At 45.5% G+C, this 20,147-nt stretch overlaps 1 protein-coding gene across 5 annotated transcripts in view; it reads right to left on the reverse strand.

Annotated features, from left to right (window-relative positions):
• KSR1 (kinase suppressor of ras 1) overlaps positions 1 to 20,147 on the reverse strand; it is a 257,289-nt gene that overhangs the window by 120,099 nt on the left and 117,043 nt on the right. For all 5 annotated transcript variants that reach the window (XM_030186220.1, XM_030186219.1, XM_030186215.1 and 2 more), the window contains exon 2: positions 18,773 to 18,913. In XM_030186220.1, the coding sequence (XP_030042080.1) occupies positions 18,773 to 18,913 (141 nt within the window). The remainder of the gene's footprint in view (positions 1 to 18,772; positions 18,914 to 20,147) is intronic.

Raw genomic sequence — 20,147 nt, forward strand, 5'->3', positions numbered from 1 at the left:
ATAGTAAATATTAGGCCACAGCTTTTATTAACCCTTTAGTGTCCAATGTTCCCCTAATAAGCCATATGGGAACAGATTGATGGGAACATTGGACACTAAATGCATCAACAATTCCATTTCAAACGATTCAGTACCCGAGCCATCTGGTACCTCTGATCTGAACATCACGGGCAGAGTGAGGGCGCCGACCTCGTGGTCGCGGCTTATAAGCGTCGGCACTCTCTCTCTCTCTCAGAGTTGCGAGTCTGTGACATGCTGCTTCCTCACTGCTCCCGTGATTATTGGGGAGCTGCGCGCGTCATGGGGGCAGGGCTGGGGGGGGCACGGCGTCAGGTTATCCCCGGCTGCCGGGCACCCTAACCCATGGCCTCCCCATTAAGGTGACTTGCCTTAAAATCAGAAGGAGCAGCACTGGGGTTTGAACTGGGCTTCCCTGGATCTTAGCTCAATACTCTAACCATTAGGCTACGTCTCCACTCCCAGCCTTATAAGTAAGTCTCCTTCTAAGAAATCAGAAGAGGACCAGTCTTTTAAAAAAATTTTAACAGTAAAAAGGTGGGGGGAAGAGGAATTTTATAAATGGTGCTGAAAGTTAGGTGCTGGAAAGATCTGCACTAAACTAGTATTCTGTAAAAAGGTGCACGGAGCGGAGCGTCCTTTCCAGAAAACTAGCTTAGCGCAGGATCCTGAGCTTAACTTTAGGTGCAGCACTTATGCCTGTTGAAACTTGGTGTAAATGCTGGCACACTAATGGCATCTGGACACATTAATTGACCCTATTTTAAAACATTGCGCCCAATTTCTGGAAACGCCTCTGACTACTGTTCCCTCTTAGCTGAGCTGAAGTCCTCAACTGCATTGCTGCCAGTAGGGGGTGCTGCTTCAACACTGTATTTTCAATTGCTAGAGACAGGCAGGTTCCCTGGTGTACTGCAGAGCTTGCCTGTTCCTCACTATTGAAAATGTAATAGTGAAACAGCATCACCCACTGGCAGGACTGTAGGTGGAGGACTCCTGCTCAGCTTAGAGGGAACAGTGACCCTGAAAAGTTTGCTTTGTAGCTTTTACTATATGAGACATGGGGTAAGGAATAATATATTGTAGAGGAATATATTCGAGTTATTCCCCAAGTTTTCCACGTCATCACTGTGACCTCTGACGCAGGTGCTAGTCACCGAAACACGGCCCATGTCGGGTCTTTTTGTCAAGGCTCATTCATTAAAGAACTGTGTTCCATTTTTAAAGGCCCATGATGCTGTTTTTTTGTTTGCCATTCATACCCCTCCCATGGCCACACTCCCTTTTGAGTTGCACACTATAAAATTTAGGGGCACATTTTATTGAATAGGGCACATGGCAGATCCATGCGTAAACCCAAATGACTGCCTATTAGTATCAATTATTGGCCTCATTAAGGGGCCCCTTTACTAAGCTGCAGTAAAAGGGAGCTGTCTTTTTTTTTTTTTAAGAAATGGCCGTGCAGTAAGTGAATCACTTACCACGCGGCCATTTCAGGGGGGGAGTACTTACCGCCACCCATTGAGGTGGCGGTAACAGCTCCTGCGCTAACCCGGCAGTAACTGGGCAGCACGCAGCACTGCCTGATTACCACTGGGTGAAAAAACGGTTCTACAAAAATAGTACATATATTTTTGTAGCGCTAGAAATAGCATGTGCTGGGGATGGGAACTACTGCTGAGCTTTTGTGGCAGCCCGGCATTAGTTCCAGCCTGCGTTGGGCTTAACGCTGCTCAGTAAAAGGGCCCCAAACTAAATATTGGCTGCTATTATGACGATTGACATTTTTTTAAAATTCACAACATCACTTCTGACAAATTTGATTTATCATCATTGCAGAGCTGTTTACAAAAGGTTGCCGACCGGCTTAAGGACCACCAACTAGTCTTAAATGCCGAGAAAACCACAGCATGCTGGCTTATGGGACACGTACCCCATTCTGACTTCATCTCTATGGCTTTTTGATGTCCCGGTTACCCCAGTGGTCAAATTTAAATACCTTGAAGTACGGCTGGATTCAAAACTAACCTTCTCTCATCTCTTCGGTGGTCAAAGCGGGTTTCTCTACACACTGCAAACTCAGATCCATTCTCAACTATTTAAGCTTTGATGCGTTTCATACACTATTTCATGCTTTCATTGGTTCACGGTTGGATTACTGCAATATCATTTACTTTGGTGCACCAAGATCCAGGTTAAAATGTTTACAAACACTGCAAAATACAGCAGCGCGAACCCTTTGTCATGCTCACCGGCGAGACCACACTTCTCCGCTACTTATTAAACTTCATTGGTTGCCCATTGAGTACTGTATGAAATTTAAGATTTTGTCTTTAACCATTGAAGAACTCCAAGCAGGTACATCCGATTATCTTGACTATCCCATATGTTCCAACACACTGTCTACAATTCCTCAATGATCAGAGACTAGTTTTGCCAAGCCCATCTGAAGCTTATTGGGAGTCTACATGCGGAAATGCTTTTTATTTTACTGCACCGTTCCTTTGGAACAAACAACCCGTTCATCTTCAATCTGAAACCTTTTTTTATTAAGTTCAACACCAGTTTAAAATCACGTTTTTCAGTAGTGTACCAAGGGTGGGGCAGTCCGCCCCGGGTGCAGGCAGCATGGGGGTGCATGGAGCAGTCGCGTGGCTGTTGGCTCCGCTGGCTCCATGCCCCCTCTGATGTTACTTCAGGTCTTTATCTGCCGTCATTTACTATGTTACTGTGTTCTGGGGCAGGGGACTGGCAGAGCAGACAGCCACGTGACTGCTCCGTGCATCCCCAGGAGGGGAGGATGATGCGTTGGGGGGGGGGGGGGAGGGGAGGGGGTGATGCGCCTCAGGGGTAATGCACTTAGGGGGAGGGGGTAGCAGCAACATGCCCCAGGTACACCACTGGCGCTTTTGTAGCTTGGCTTTTGGAGGTTTATTAATTAAAAATTCTTGCAAGGTACTTATACTCTACTTCTTCGAGATTCTCTGTTCTTGGGACACGCTTGCAGTTAAGCTGATATGATGTTCATTTGCCCCCAAATCCTATATATGACTCCTTAAATTCTGCACGGAAATTGAAGAGTATTTTACAACAATGAACGTAACTTAATTGATTATCTAATCAGAGCTGTTAATTGGATGTTAAGCAGTTATCAGCACTAATTGGCATTAAGAGTTACCTGCACAACTTACTAAGTATATTCTGTAATGTGGTGAGCGTAAATTCCAAATTGCACAGTTGAAAAGGTGGCGTGGAATGGGCAGGTCATAGGTTTTTCTAAAATCTACGCGCATTAATATAAAATACACCCGCTCTGCACCTAATTTAGGCGTTGGGATTTATGACAAGTAAAACACAGTCTAAATGGAGACGTCCACATCTGGTCACGTGGAAAGGCACTTGGTGTATTCTACATCCCGCAGGGAAATTTAAGCCTATTCTATAAAATTTAGACGTACTTTAGAGAATACGCCTAGGTGTCTTTTTTTATACCGTGCGGATATTTCTGGCACCATATATAGAATCTAGCCTTTGGTGAGCGAGTTCTGTGCACTTGGTTTATCTCCGGTACTTTTATGGTGTTCCTTTTTGTTATCCACTTTGATTTGCTTTTGTGAAATAAGTAGGTTTATCAAATTTTATAAATGATAATCAATAAATGATAGTTTACGTGCGGATCTGGGATCTGTGCTCAAATTTGCATATCCAACTTTGGGCGACCTATAAAGTACCTTGGGGGGATGCATTGAAGGGTGACGAGAGTGATTAAAGATTGTTGCCAGTAAATTTTACACTGCAGCAAAGCTGCAGCGAGAACAGCACGGCTTCTGCAGTCATATCAGTGCGAGTGCAAATAAGGCTGGGAAAGCCGCCCCTCTCCCTGAGGGCAGAAATTAATACGCAGAGAGAAAGAACCAAGAACTGCCCCCAAGACATTGCTTACTATGGGAGAGGCTGCTCTGGTATCCTGTACCTACTGGAAAGAGTGCAAGAGTAAGCAAACAGAAAACAAAACGTCACAAAAGGAATAACCGGATACAGCATCAACTAGGCCATCGGGACAATGAAACCTGCCAGCAGGATAATTCTGTCCTGATCTTTTAACTATGAGTTCACTGAGCAAAAAAAAAGATCGTTTATACTAAAGAAGGTTTTCAAGTAAACAGTTTATTATCGATCAATGTGCACAGTATGGGTTATCTGTCAGAATCACAGGATGCCACTTTTGGGCCTTCCCTTCAGAACTATGTGGGGGTGGCATCCATGCCTTCCTATCAGGTTTTCAGTCCACAGAGACTCAAAATCCAAATCAGGCACCAGCATCTCTGGATCACCAGGTGTTATTGATTTAAGGCCCAACATTCAAAAGGATTTAATCCTGCTCTGCTAAACCCCACTGAGCTGGCTATCCGGCAATGTTCAGTGATATTTAGGTGGTTACTGCCACTGAACACTGCCTGTGACCATCCAGGTACTACTGGATTAGTGCTGGAGTAATCCAGAAGCAGAGCCAGAACCAGTGCATTTTTTCTAGCAAAAAGGTGGTGGTACTCAAATGCTAGGCCGCCCCTCAGGGGTGGGGTGATCACTGAGTGACCCACCCCACTATAGCCAGGCCCCCTGCAACCAGTCACAGAATCTATGACAAGGCAGAATTGGTGTGTAGAGCCTGAGCTCTTTCATTAAAACTTGGGGTCCATGGGTCATTTTTAACAGACAATGGAAAAGGTGCCGGTACTCAGTTCCCCCAAGTAGCCCCTCAAAAAAAGCCATGGCCAGAACTAACTGGTTAGTGGTAATATTCAGTTCAATAATCGGCTAAGTAAGCGGGTAACGTCCGGAAAGCATTTCTGTCATCCTAAGTTTATCTGCTGAGGTATCCCGGCACCAGTCTGAATACTGGCCAGTGCCCAGTTAACTTTACATACCTGGATATTCAGTGCTGGAGCATGGGGTTAATTCAGCCTGCGGCTGTAAGCGGCTTAAAACCTGCTGACTGCTGTTGGCGAATATCTACCTCTGAAAGCTATCAAAGCAGTGTATGTCCAGGGACAGTAGGTATTTCCCTGTCCCTGGTCTAAACGGGTTAAAGAATCCTTTTAACTAAGCTGGGCACTAACATGTGTTTACCACAGTAAAGGGGGCGCGATGAGGTGTCCCGTGGTAATGTTTGGGTGTGTGTATGCTACCCCCACGCTGAAAAATAAAATGTATTTTTAGCACTGGGGGTGGGTCAGGGGGCCTGAGAGTGGGCGTGTTCTGTGCTAATCGGTTAGTGCAGCTGTAGGGACTCACATGCTAATGGGAAAATTAGCACACGGCCATTCATGCTGAAAATAGAAAAATGGCCTTAGTGTGTGGACATGAGCTGAATAAGGATGCGTTAAGGCCACTTTTTACCGCACATTTTACCTAAGTGACAAGGAGCTACAGTGGGATTTGAACCCCGGCGTCCCTGGTTCTCAGTCATTGTTTTAACCATTAACTGGTTCAGTGGATCCATCCTAGGTCCTGGGAAAGCACCTCAGACTCACTCCAGCTCAAACAGTAAATCCAAAGCTACAAAAGTTATAAGTACATAAGTAATGCCACACTGGGAAAAGACCAAGGGTCCATCAAGCTCAGCATTCTGTCCACGACAGCGGCCAATCCAGGCCAAGGGCACCTGGCGAGCTTCCCAAACGTACAAACATTCTATACATGTTATTCCCGGAATTGTGGATTTTTCCCCAAGTCCATTTAGTAGCAGTTTATGGACTTGTCCTTTAGGAAACCGTCTAGCCCCTTTTTAAACTCTGCTAAGCTAACCGCCTTCACCAAGTCTATACTGTTCTTTAAATGCCTTACAAACCTGAATTTGGTTTTAAAAGCTGGCACATTACAATCCCCAGTACCACCTACCTTTGCATCATCCATACACAGCAAAGCCCTCACCCGCTGAAGCTTCACCGGTTGATCCTCCTCCATCTTCACAGGAGCTTTAGCAGTTGCCCAACTTAGTAAACACTGCATTATTTCATTAATCTCCCCCAAGGAACTAAAAGGTTTCAGATGCGATCATTATCTTGTGTTTTAAACAGCGCAGACTGGCCACTGAGCTTCAAAAGCTTAGGCTGCTCTGGAAGGGCTGAAGCAGAGGAGGTGCTGGTACAAAAATAGGCTGAAAGCTGGACAAGTCAGCACACATGTTCAGACTAGAGGAGGGGGATCTTTTCCTGACACTAACCGCTGACCTCACTGACATTCAATGCCCAGAGAGAAGTGAAAAAGAGGAGTGACTGAATCCATGTGTACAAAATAACGGAGAAATCCCTCTGCTGCTTGCCACAGTAAATGAGTCCTAACTACACCCTTCCCCAACCCTTCCAGCAAAACAAAACAGAAGAAAGCCAAACTGATGGTAACCTTTGCTCTCCTCCTGCACCTGTAACTCTTAAAATATACTTCCGGGAAAAGATAGGTACATTTCATAGAAATGTACATCCTATAAAGTTACAGTGCTATACTACCAGTCACCGGGCTCAGCCATCTTCCAGTTATCTGCTAGTCGACCTTTAAGGAGCTCCAACTGGAGCCAGCCATGTAACGAAACCTGTGTATTTCCACAGTGTTCACCAAGCTTTATACAAAATTGGGTGTAGTTTTAAAATGGGCAGACTTAAGTGTCTCTTTCACCACTTTGAAGCCTTACACATCACCACCCCTCTAAACGAAACAATACAGTACATATGTCAGTAATTAACGTTCCAAGCTAAAATGCACATTGTTCACCACAGCTCTCTAAAAAAGAACTTTTATTTTAATCAATCATCTCTCTTTATTTGGGTATTCCCAGGGCTTTTTTTGATGGGGGTACTTGGGGGTACTGAGTACCGGCACCTTTTCCATTGTCTGCTAAAATTGACCCACGGTCCCCAAGTTTTAATGAAAGAGCTCAGGCTCTACACACCAATTCTGCCTTGTCATAGATCCTGTGACTGGTTGCAGGGGGGCCTGGCTATTGTGGGATGGGTCCCTCAATGATCACCCCACCCTGAAGGGTGGCCTGGCATTTGAGTACCGGCACCTTTTTTGGGGGGACCTCACCACAAGCGAAGGGCCAGATACTGCTGCAGCAGACGGTGCGGAAGGTGCAAGCACCCCCGACACACGAAGCAGACTGGCGCAGTAACCCTTCCAGAAGCTCTGGAAGCGGGGGCCCCGACGCGCTCGTCGAGAGCTGCCGTCGGACAAGGCTGCAGGGGTCGGTAAAGGAGCCGGTGGCAGAATCTGTCGAGGCTCGGGAGCAGGTACCCCATTGGTTGCTGGAATTTCCAAATTTGAACACATCACGCCAGCGTTGAGGCAACTACATTGGTTGCCTGTGAAATACAGATTGACTCAGGTGATTTATGATGAATTGCCATGGTATTTTGGAACTTTGCCTTCTTCTGGGAGGATGTTAAGATCTGACTTCACCAAACATTTAGCTTTAGGATTAGCGTCCTCTGTACATTATGCTGCTACAGGAGCATCAGCATTTTCAACTGCAGGAACACTTCTGTGGAATGCATTACCTGACCAGCTGTGTATTCAGCAATTAAAGAACCTGTTAAAAAACACAGCTTTTTGTTCAGGCCTTTTTTTGAGGGGAAATGTACTGATGGAGCGTTAGCACCTTGATGTTGATGGAGGATTACTATGCTCTGTAATGTGTGTTATGTTTTAATAGGTTTGTTTTTATGGGAACCGCTTAGGGTATAAGCAGGTTAGACGTGTTTAAAATATATAAATCACAAAAGGCTGGATATTTAAAAGCACTTATAAGGGTAGCAACATGAACATCTCTATTGTCTGGACAGGGGGTGGGCAACCACAGACCTCGAGGGCCACAACCCAGTCAGGTTTTCAAGATTTCCACAATGACTACGCATGAGATTGATTTGCATGTACTGCTTCCACTGTATGCGAATAGATCTTGTGATAACGCTGGGTCCCAGGTCCCTTGAGCCTATCGCTTGGTCAATACTCCCAGCTTTATCATTTCCCTGAGTTCAGGTCAAGGCCAGAAAGTGATTCACTACGGGTTTTCCTCCTTTATTCTAGCCAAGCAGTGTTAACACAAGTGCAGCAAACAAAAGGAAAATAACCAGCAGTGTCCACAAACGTGATCTCAACCCTAAGTGCTTTTGTACCTGGTTCTGTTCCACCAGGGGTATATGGTCCAACTTCAAATATTCCTCACAAACTTCTTTCAGCAGTCTGCCCCTCCACTATTGAGGCTGTCAGCTCCCCGCTCCCACAGGCTTCTTTCAGTGGTCTGCCCCCTTCACTATCGAGGGATGGCCGCTCCCCGCTCCAATAAGCTTCTTTCTGTGGCTTCCCACAATTGCCTTTTGCAGTATCTCTAAGGGTTGTTTTATTGGAAATCCACCCCCTAGAGGAGCCATCTGGGATTGCCTCATCACAATCTCATGCATATTCATTGTGGAAATCTTAAAAACCTGACTGGGTTGTGGTCCTCGAGGGTCGTGGCTGCCCACTGCTGCCCTATCTAAATATTCAGCACTTGCCACTATCCGGATACTGACACTGAATATTCAGAATTAATTCAGCTGCGGTGATTGGCATTAAAAAAAAAATATATATATATATAGGCCATCCCAGTTGAATAAAGATCTGAACAAAACTTAGGGCCCAGTAGAGGAAAACCTATAGCCTTGGTGGAATAAAAGTTAACCATCCAATAATATCCTATTAAGCAACGCCAACTACAATTTCCAACTTCACCAACCCAATTAGCTCAACAATGCTATTTTCTTTTTTTTTTTCATTTATAAAATTTTTTTATTGATCAAACAAGTTTACAACATTCAAGAACCACAGGTTCTTTCAAAAATTCAACTTATAAATATACAAACATTTTTCCACACGCCTCTTTTTCCCCCCCCCCCCTTGCCCCCTCCCCTCCCCTTCCCCCCCCTTCTCTGTTTCTTTAGTTTATCCCACCCTCCTCATTAATCTTCTCTTCAACCAGAAAGAAAAAACTTTTCCAAATGTACCCATTCCTCTGCATTAGGGTTATATCGCCCCTTGCATCTATCTGTCAACTTTTCCATAGCAGCCACCAATCTAAGTTTCTCTATCCACTCTGTCTTTGTGGGTCCCCTAGTTTGTTTCCATTTTAGTGCCACCATTGTCTTTGCAGCGGCCAGACCCATACGTAATATTCTGTTTTGCCATTTCTTCCGCCCTCTGTTTCCCCAACCTAGAAGACACCATTTTGGATCACGGGGAAACGCTATACCCACCATCTTAGTTAATGAATTTATTACTTCTTTCCAGAACACCTGTAAAACTGGGCATTCCCACCAAATATGAAAATAGGTGCCCTTCTCTTTCTCACACCTCCAACATGTGTCTGAGGCATTGGGAAACATTGCCTTTATTTTATCTGGCGTGTAATACCATCTACTCAATATTTTGTAAGCATTTTCTTTGATAAGAACACAAATGGATGCTCTCTTAACTTCCATACATATTTTCTGCCATTCTGCTTCTGTAAATTCGGTCTCGAGGTCTCGCTCCCATGCATACATAAATGGCAACTTTACAAAATCCCTTCCCTTGATATATTCGTAAAGTTTAGTGATCCCTTTCCCTCTCAGGTCTATATCCCCCCACAAATTTTCAAACTTTTCACTTTTAATTGGGCCCTCTTTCATCCCCTTCTCTTTTATAATATAATCTTTCACTTGAAGATATGCATACATGTCCGTCTCAGGTAAATCATATTCCCTTCTAAGGTCCGTAAAGTTTTTAATTGAACCATTGTCTAGGAAATCCCGGAATCTAATCAAGCCCTTTTGGAACCATGTGGAAAATATCCTACCGTCCCTCCCACCTGGAAATCCAGGTTCCTGGGTAATCCAAGCATAAGTAGATCTGTGCTGTGTTCCCCGTAACCTTTTCTTGAGCATTCCCCACAGCGTAAGTAGGTGTGAGACAAAAGGGTTTAATGCCATCTTCCTATAATTAACTTCTGGGGTAGAACCCCATAGAAGGGCATCAAGCCGCCCCCCCTGAACAAAAATCTGTTCCAGCCTTGTAATAGGCGACAGATCCACTTTGCTCCAAACACCAATTTGTTTCAATTGAGCTGCCCAGTAATACCAAAAAATATTTGGCATACCTCTCCCTCCTTGCTCCACTGCCCTCCATAGGGTCCTCCGGGAAAGTCTAGCTCGTTGCCCTCCCCACACAAACCCACCCAACTCTGCTTGTATCTTTTGAAGCTCCCCCTTTGGGACTGGGATTGGTAGGGTTTGGAACAAGAACAGCAATCTAGGTAAAATGTTCATCTTTATGGCTGCTATCCTGCCCCACCATGACAGCCAGCTCATCTTCCATCTATTTAGGTCCTTTCGTATTTCTCTGATCAGGGGAACATAGTTCAATACAAATAAGTCATCTAAGTTACAAGGAATCCAAATACCCAAGTATTTAAAACTAGTGGTTGCTACCCGGAATGCAAAATGTCTTCCCATTTGTTCTTTTTCATGTTCTGATATTGTTATTCCCATTATTTCAGATTTGTCGAAATTTACTTTGAATCCCGACAATGTTCCAAATGCATCTAATTCCCTCACAATTATAGGTAATGTCAGCAGTGGTACTCCCACATAAAACAAGATGTCATCTGCAAATAATGCTATTTTGTGATCCCTCCCCCCCATCCTAACCCCTTTAACATCCCTTAATTCTCTAATTCTTTGGGCCAGCGGCTCTATCGAGATCGCAAATAGTAGTGGGGACAAAGGGCACCCCTGCCTAGTTCCCCTTTGAATAGCAAATTGACTTGACCAGCCCCCATTTACCTTAATCTTCGCCACCGGAGTGGAGTATAGGCCTTTTACCCATCCCACGAAAACACTTCCCAATCCCATCTCCAGCATTACTTCCCACAAATACTCCCATTCAACCCGATCAAACGCTTTCTCAGCGTCGACCGTGAGGAGTGCGAGGGAGTCCCCCCTTTTCTGTGCCCCCCAGGTGAGATTTAGGGTGCGCCTAATGTTATCTGCTACCTGTCTTCGTGCTATGAAGCCTGATTGGTCCTCATGTATCAGGGTGGGAAGTATCTCCTTTAACCTCTCAGCCATAATTTTAGCTAAGATCTTAACATCTATATTGATAAGGGAGATTGGTCTGTAGGACCCGCACACTGTTGGATCTCGGCCAGGTTTTAACAATACTGAAATCCCTGCTTCTCGCATACTAAGTGGCGGATTGCCCTCTACAAAGCAGGCATTCCCAATCCTCACCAATAACGGTCCTAACTCCTGTTGGAAAACTTTATAAAATTTTGCCGTGTACCCGTCTAGACCAGGTGATTTCCCTCCCTTTAGGCCTTTTATGACAGACAGTACTTCTTGTAAGTCAATCGGTGCTTCCAGAGCCTCCCTTTGCTCTGGTGTAATCCTCTGCAATTCTAAGTCCTGCAAATATTCTTGTAGTACCTCTTTCTGGTGCTCTTTTCCTTTAGTATACAATTTTGTATAGTATTTCACAAATTGTTCTCTAATGTCCTCATCCCTATAAAACATTGCATCTTTTGTTCCTTTTATTTTAACAATTGTGTTTTTTACCCTTTTCTCACGCAGCCTCCTAGCAAGCATGTTTCCCGCCCTATTGCTAAATTCAAAAAATCGCTGTTGCATCAAGCGTCTCTGAAATTCCATCTTTTTCATCTGTATAGTTTGCAGCTCTGATCTCCACTTAAGGAGTTCCTGTAACTGTTGTGTGCCCCCTTCCCGTTGGTGCCTGGCCTCATGCCTCACCAATTCTCTACGCACCTCCATTTCATGCTGTTCCCGTGTCCTTTTCTGATATGTTCCCTTTCGAATAAGATGTCCCCTGATTACCGCCTTTAAGGCATCCCATAAGGTCCCCTCCTTCACCTCCCCGTTGTCATTGATTTCTAAATATTCTTTAATCGCTGTTCGAATCTCCTGACAATCCCCCTCCTGATCCAGTAATGTCTCATTAAGCCGCCAGACCCGTCCACTAACTCGGTGTCCCATGCCCCCCAATGAGATCCATACTGGGGCGTGGTCAGATGCATGTATACTTTCAATTTCTGCATTATTCACCACTCCCCATAGCTCCCTACTACACCAAATCGCATCAATCCTTGAATAAGAGTTTTGGGCATGTGAATAGTGAGTGAATGTTTTTTGGGCTGGATGGTGGAGTCGCCACACATCAATTAGATCTAATTCCCTCATCAATTTTAGTAGTAGGCGTCTACTATTCCCTCCCCCTCCCCTCCGTCCTTTGGAGTGATCCATTTCATCAACCGGGAAATTAAAGTCCCCCCCCAAAATGACCTTGCCTTCTACAAAGTTCGTCAATTCTGCTCTAATATGTTCATAAAACTTTCCCTGACCTACATTAGGTGCATAAACATTTATTAATGTGAGCGGACCACTATTAGTCTTCCCCTTAATTGCAATACATCTTCCTTCTCCATCTTTATAGATGGCCTCTTTAACAAATTGCAAGTGTTCTTTCACGTAAATGACCAAACCTCCTGTTTTACTCCCTCTGGGGTCAGCCAATGTAAAACCTTCTCCTATACCCTTATTCAGAATTAATGGTGTGTCCTGTGTCCTCACATGGGTTTCTTGCAATATAGCAATATCCCATTTCATTCTGCGCAATTCTCTAAAGATAATACTTCTCTTTTTTGGGCAGTTTAACCCATTTATGTTCCAGGATCCCACTTTTAACCCCCCTCCCGCCCCTCCCCCCCTCCCCAGAGCCCCCCCTCCCCCCATTGGGCCTGTCCCGCAACTGGCTGCTACCCTCTCCAGCCAGTTTGCCCTTAAGGAAGTGAATCCCCCCCAGATCCGGGCCAAACAGCCTTTAAAGTAAAGACTTTCTCTAATCAGCACTCCCCCTCAGTTTTCCACTCTAAACTTTTTCCCCTCATGCCAATGTCACAATTACTCCCCCCTTCCTTCCCCTTCCAGCTTTCCCTCTAACCAAAATTATGTCCTGAAAATCCGCACTCTATACTGTTCAGGTTCCATCTTCAGTCTCATGGTCCTGTCGCTCCGCACTCTGTGGAAGGCGCTCCCGCCGCCCCTGCACCTTCTGCCAGCCATTCTGCTCCTTTCTGCCTGGACTTCGTTGTTGCTGCTGCTGTGTCCCTGCCATCTCTTTCGGGAGGTCTGTACATCCCATTTCACTCAGTACTTTCCAGGCCCCCACATGCGAGTGTAACCTCCGTGTGATATTGCCAGCTGTTATTTGTATTCCAAACGGGTGCAACCAGCGGTACCGCAGCCCTGCTTTCTGTAAATAAGTCGTGACTTCTTTAAAATCTCTCCGCCTTTGCAAAGTTTTTCGCGCCAAGTCCTGGAATACTGTAATTTTCCCTGTTTTCCACTCGACTACTCCCATGGCTCTCGCTTTCCGCCATATTGCCTCTTTAATTGGGAATTTGTGGAAACAAGCTATTATGTCTCTCGGTGTTCCACCTCTCTGCGGGCCTAAACTTCTATGTGCCCTTTCTATTTCCACAGTCTCCATTTCCACTGCCTCACCAGAGCTACTGCCTTGTTGGAACAGGAATGTGCAGAAATCTTTAACTGTTTGTACTGCGTCTTTAAATTGATCTTCCTCTGGTATTCCCTTAAAGCGCAGGTTGCATCGTCGTGTGCGATTTTCTAGGTCTTCCAATATTGCCTCCATCTCTTTTGTGGTTTGCTTCTCTGCTTTTAATGATTTCTGTAGTTCTGTCACCTCTTCCGTTAAGGCCTCCGCCTTTTCCTCCGTCTCTGCCAGCCTGTTCCCGATCTCCCGCATCTCTTCTCGCAGCTCCGAAACTGCAGTATGAATACTGCGTCTCGTCGTTACCAGCTCCGTTTTGAGTTCTTTGAACCAGCGTACAAAATCTTGCTTACTGATCTCAGTATCGCTAGTCGCGTTCTCCTCGAGGTCTGGCTCCGAGTCATAGTCTTCAGCCGCCATCTTGGTCCCTCGTGTTACCGCCCGGGAACCTGCTGCTTTGCTCGCATTCGGGGTCTCAGACGCAAATTTAAATTTGGCCAATTTTTTCTTCGCTGCCATCGCTTCCGCGATTGATGTGTTTGAGGGGTTTTTCGCTTCGTTTTATCGGGGAAGCGCTGAGAATCGTCCCGGAATGGACGGAGCTCTGCAATTAGGCAGCCATCTCCAGGGGCTGACGTCACTTCCTCCCAACAATGCTATTTTCATTCAAGTAGAGCTCATTGACTATAAAACGTATTTGATTAAAATATCCACAGTATAATTTGTCTAATCCAGAAACGGTACTGAGGACACTCCCACATCAGGAAGCAAAAGACCCTGAAGCCAATCCCCATGATGCATCCAAAAATAAGGCAAGGTCCCTGCTGGACACTGGTGTGGCTTGCCACACAGAAATGCTATTGCACTCCCTGAAGAAGATCCTCAATCAGGAAGATCCTCTCAGATACCTTGCATGATTCATATGTGGTGATGGCAGCTTCTTATGCCCGCTGTTGCCCAAGCCATCTGTCGGAGGAAAACTCTACCAAAACTCAGATGCCCTATCATTGAGCAAGTTGAAGGGGCCCCGTTTCCTCCTGGATCGCAGATTCCAGCCGTTGGCCACCGCCTGCATTCCTGTCCTGTTGGCAGGATCAGCTTGCCGGTCTGCTGTTTTTGAAGAAGATCGCGGGTGGCCGGATGTAGAGATCAGATTACCTACCTTAAAATGTCTCAGCGAGTCAAGACCTAATTTTGGACTCCATAGTTTCTATTCTTTTTGCTTTCTTCTCTCTGTCTACTTTTCTGTTTAAATATTGTATTTGTATTACCACTGGTCTGGCGATCACCTTTCCAGTCTACTGTAAGCCACTTTGAGCCTGCATCCTGTGGGAAAAGGTGGGGTAAAAATGAACTAACTAAATAAATAAATGGCATCTGCTTCATGGTCACCTTTTTAGCAAATTCCATAGTTCTCACTAGGCCCTGTACGTCCATGGAATCAATGTCTGTGTCTAGGAATCACCTGCAACCATCTTGTCCTGGGCCAAGGTGATGCCAAAGTTGCCTGCCGCATTGTGAAATTCCTTCGGCAGATCTGTGCATGCTCTGCCATTGTGACAGCTGAACCCACAAATAGAAAATCATCTGGGTAATGTACAATGTTGTTATTACCTGACCTTTGAACTGTCACCCAGGACACAAAGGTGCTGAAGGTATCAAATGAACATGAAATGGAGCATCCCATCAGAATGCACTTGTCAATGTGACATCAGCCCTGGAATTTATACCCCAGCAAATGGCAGCTGAGTGCACTGGTATTAGCTGGAAGGCGGACTCAATGTACACCTTTGCAATGAGCATCCCGCATTGCAGCTCCTCATTAAGTGAGTCTTTTACTAAGGTGCGCTAAAAATCAGCTGGCGCTAAGCATTGAGACGCCCATTATATATATTCCTATGGGTATTTCAGCGTTTAGCGCTAGCTGATTTTTAGCGTTAGTAAAAGATCCCCTAAGTTAACGGAGCTGTCGAAGGAAACATATCTAACTCGAGCGGCAGGTAATCATTGGATGACTATCCCGCTGGGTAGGACAAATTGTAGATCAGATGGAACTTCTCAGGCTCCTTCTTGGTGACCACCATCAGCGGTGGCATAACCAAATCTGGATATGGGTGACCTATGTAGGCACACTGAGGGTGGGTGTTGGGCAGAGCACAGACATAGTCAAGATTTATGCGAAATCATTACTGCCAAGCAGATGCCTATTTGTCCTTGTAAAGAGACACCTGCTTGACCTCTCCAACTAGATGACGTGTTATAAAACTACCCTCCGCATTACTCTTGCTGGAATTGGAGACCCATGCTTTTCAAATGAAAGTGCCAAACTCAGGATGGGAGAAGCCAATGGCACTGCTAAATGTAAAGCCATTTACCTCTTCTGGCTCTTGCTGAGCAACATAGCCGCCGAGAGACTGGGCAGGCCCGCCACCCCCCCCCCCCCCCACGAGGTCGTCGTCGTCACCACTCCATCTCCACCTGCCCCCCTCCATCCACCACCGGGATGGGCCCCCCTGAATTCAAATCATACGCCTCACCTCGACCTCGCTCTGTGTGAAAGAAGCGCAGCAGCGGCAGTCTGCAGATCGCCTCCCTTCTTCCCTCCCTGTGTCCCGCCCTCGCGCAAGTTACGTCAGACGAGGGCGGGACACAGGGAGGGAAGGCCCAAAGGGAGGTGATCTGCAGACTGCCACTACTGCGCTTCTTTCCCACGGAGCGAGGTCGAGGTGAGGCGCTATGATTTGAATTCAGGGGGGCCCGGCCCGGTGGTGGACGGAGGGGGACAGGTGGAGGGGACTGTGGCGCCGGGCCCCTCTTGGAGGTCCGGGCACGAGGAATTTTGTCCCCCATGCCCCCCTTCGGCGACCCTGCTGAGCAATTGGGGCAGGAAGGGAAGACAGACCAAGCTCAGTGGGGTAAGAACCACAGGGGTGGGGGGGAGGAGGTTGCTGGACTCTGGAGTAGACTGAGGGGTGCCGGGGGTGGGGGGGAAATCAGGAGAGCACACTGAAAGTGTGCAATAGGTGTGTTGGGAACAAGCTTGAAGGTGTGCCATTGGGGGGGGATATTGAAATTTGGGGGTATGTGCATGAAGTGAGGTGAAAAAGTGGGGGGATTTCATGAGGGTGTGGGGGAGGGGAAAAACAAGGTGGGAATATGTGCTGGCAGCTGGAGGGGAAAAAGATGGAGAGGTAGGAGTGCACGGAGAGGGTGGTGAATGCTTGGAATGCCCTCCCGCGGGAGGTGGTGGAGATGAAAACAGTAACGGAATTCAAGCATGCGTGGGACAGGCATAAATGAATCCTGTGCAGAAGGAATGGATCCACAGAAGCTTAGCTGAAATTGGGTGGCGGGGGGAAGAGGGGTTGGTGGTTGAGAGGCTATGATGGGGGAGGGCAGACTTATACGGGGTCTGTGCTGGAACCGGTGATGGGAGGCGGGAAATACTGCTGCACAGACTTATACGGTCTGTGCCCTGAAAAAGACAGGTACAAATCAAGGTAAGGTAAACACATATGAGTTTATCGTGGGCAGACTGGATGGACCGTGCAGGTCTTTTTCTGCCGTCATCTACTATGTTACTATGTTACTATGCATGTGTGAGACAGGAGAAGACCTTGGGGACAAGCAAAATTAGGGGTCTTGCTCGGAGTTAGAGGGAAAGAGAATTGTTGGAGTGAGACAGGGAAAAAGCACTCAAAAAAATCAACAAAAAATATGCAAAATTTCAAAATACTGTGCACTGGATATTCAAAGATTTTGTGCAGAATTTTACATTTGTTTTGCATAGAACTCCTCTTATATGAGGAAAAGCTAAAAAGTTAGGGCTCTTCAGCTTGGAAAAGTCACAGCTGGGGGGGGGGATACAATTGAGGTCTACAAAATACTAAGTGGTGTAGAACAGGTAAAAGTGAATCAATTTTTCATAAGAACATATGCGTTGCCATACTGAGACAGACCGAAGGTCCATCAAGCCCAGTATCCTGTTTCCAACAGACGTCAATCCAGGTCACAAGGATTTGGCAAGATTCCAAAACAGTACAATACATTTTATGCTGCTTATCCTAGAAATAAGCAGTGGATTTTCCCCAAGTCCATTCTAACAATGTGTTATGGACTTTTCTTTTAGGAAAATATCCAAACTATTTTTAAAACCTGCTAAGCTAACTGCCGCACACTGAGCAGAAGATTTCAGTGTATTGTCTACAATGACACCTAGATCTTTTTCTTGGGTGTTGACTCCCAAGGTGGACCCTAGCATCAGGTAACTATCATTCGATTATTCTTCCTAATGTGCATCACTTTGCATTTGTCCACATTAAATTTCATCTGCCATTTGGATTCCCAGTCTTCCAATTTTCTACAGTCTTCCTGCAGTTTTGCACAGTCAGTATAACAAATGAATAGTTTTGTGTCACCTACAAGTGAAAGTGGAAACATTAAGGCACAAAAAAAAAACCAACAACAGGAAGTGGCATAGCCAAAAAAGTGAAAGTGGAAATATTAAGGCCAGTGGCTTTGCCACACAAGCTATTTTGGGTAGGCCTGAGCCCAAGGTGGGTGGGAACACAAGTCGCTCCACCACCCCTGAGCTGGTTGGGATCCCTGCAACAAATTTTGATAATTAAACTCATGATTATCACACTAGTATCCTATAAAAATGCAATGTAAAGTACTTGCAGGTGGTTCTTTGTCTGGATGTCGGGAGCTGTCCTATTGCTTTGACTATAGCTGCTCTTTGCTGCCTCTGAGGCTGCTGCCCTAGGTGACCGCCTAGTCTTGCCTAATAGTTAGGTCGGCCTGAATACATCCCACAGAAAGACAAATCACAAAATTGCTCTGAAGTAACTCTGCAGTTTCTAAGTATTGCGAGGAGGTGATGTAATTGTTACTGTGAAAAAAGCGCACACAGTGATTTACCAATTATACAGGGCTGTAGGGCAGCTCCAGTAAATTGAGGGACAGTTGCCAGCCTCGGAGGATAGGGAATCTTGCCCATCTTAGGTGCAGGCTCAAAGATCCAGACCCAGTGATCAGCAGATTATGAAATTCACATTACCAAGGGCTTTTCTGGATCATGATTCTTATTTTACAGACAGGCTTCTTAGTACAAGGCTCTTTTCACAAGATTCTGAAGAAGTTAGATTGATAAACCTACCTGTATGATCTCTTTTCTTATGCCGAGTGTGTACAGCCAGTCGCTGACTCTGGGGTAGCTGTTAAGTACTTCCGTCCTTTCCCGCTGAGGCACATGGAGTTTGCACTGAAGCTGTTTGATAATGTACTTCACCAGTCTTGTCTGTTGGAATCAAAAGAGAACAGAGCTATTGGTCAGATACCAATACAAAACTTATTTTCTACTTTGTGATAGATCCAGTTGTCACTGCAGACCTGAGAGAGAGAGAAAGAAAGAAAGAAAGAGAGAGAGACACACACACATATCAGCCATGACACAGACTACAATTATTCCATCATAGATCTATTACTGAAATAAAAAGACATAATACAGGTGATGCTGGCACTATAAATTTTATTCACACACATACACACACACACACGTCTGGTTGGCATTGCGTCACTTTTCTCGTCAATCGGAGAAAGCAATTTCCAGGAATTGGTTCATTCCTGCTCACAGAGCTCTCCATGGTTTTGGTCCATGGCAACATTTTTGCAGAACGTCAGCCCTTCCACTCGTTTCTGAAACTGGCGGCCGGCCGGGCCTAGTGTGCTGGACACACAGGTAAAGTGTTTCTATTTATAGATCAGTCCTTACTCGATATAGCAGTCTCCCTGTTTCCCCTTCTTGCACCTAGGTACAGCTAGAAAGATACAGGAAAAACTCACTACTCGTATTTACATTATTTCTGCGTCCATCCTTTCAGTTCTCGGACTTTAAATCAAGTTGATTTGTGATACTCCTCACCAATTAAAAAAAAAAAACACCTTTCCAGGGTAAACATGCTGCATGATGGAGGAACATGAATGCTTTCTGCAAGACAGAGAAAACTTTTTTTGCTTTTAAATGCCATATTTCTAGAAGAACACATTGCTTTCGTGGGATCTGGAAGCACAAGGGCAGACAGCTTTTCCTTGGTTTGATTATGCAAATTGTGTTTGGCAAGGAAAGGAGAGAACAGCAGGGGAAAGGGGGGGGGGGGGAGGGAATCAGCCTAGCTGGACTTTACAGCAGCAAAACTCAGGAATTCCACAGGGGATAAGAGAAAAGCGATTTCAGGAGGATTACATTATACTTTTTACATTACACTCATAACATAGGCGGCTGTGACAACCTGCCCCAGACCCTTATCACTCTGAACCCAAATTAATAAATGTAATTAAGGACCCTGTCTACTAAGCAGCTTTATAGGCACATTAACATTTTTAATGCGTGTTAACCATTTACGTGCCTACAATATCCCTATAGGCACCTACATGGTTAGCGCATGCGCTAAAGGTAGGCGCACTAAAAACATTAACACGCCTTAGTAAACAGGGCCCTAAGTGGGAACAACTTGGCCGCAGCTTTATTAAAA

Source organism: Microcaecilia unicolor, chromosome 13 (assembly GCF_901765095.1).
Source record: "Microcaecilia unicolor chromosome 13, aMicUni1.1, whole genome shotgun sequence".
In the NCBI taxonomy this organism is placed as follows: Eukaryota; Metazoa; Chordata; class Amphibia; order Gymnophiona; family Siphonopidae; genus Microcaecilia; species Microcaecilia unicolor.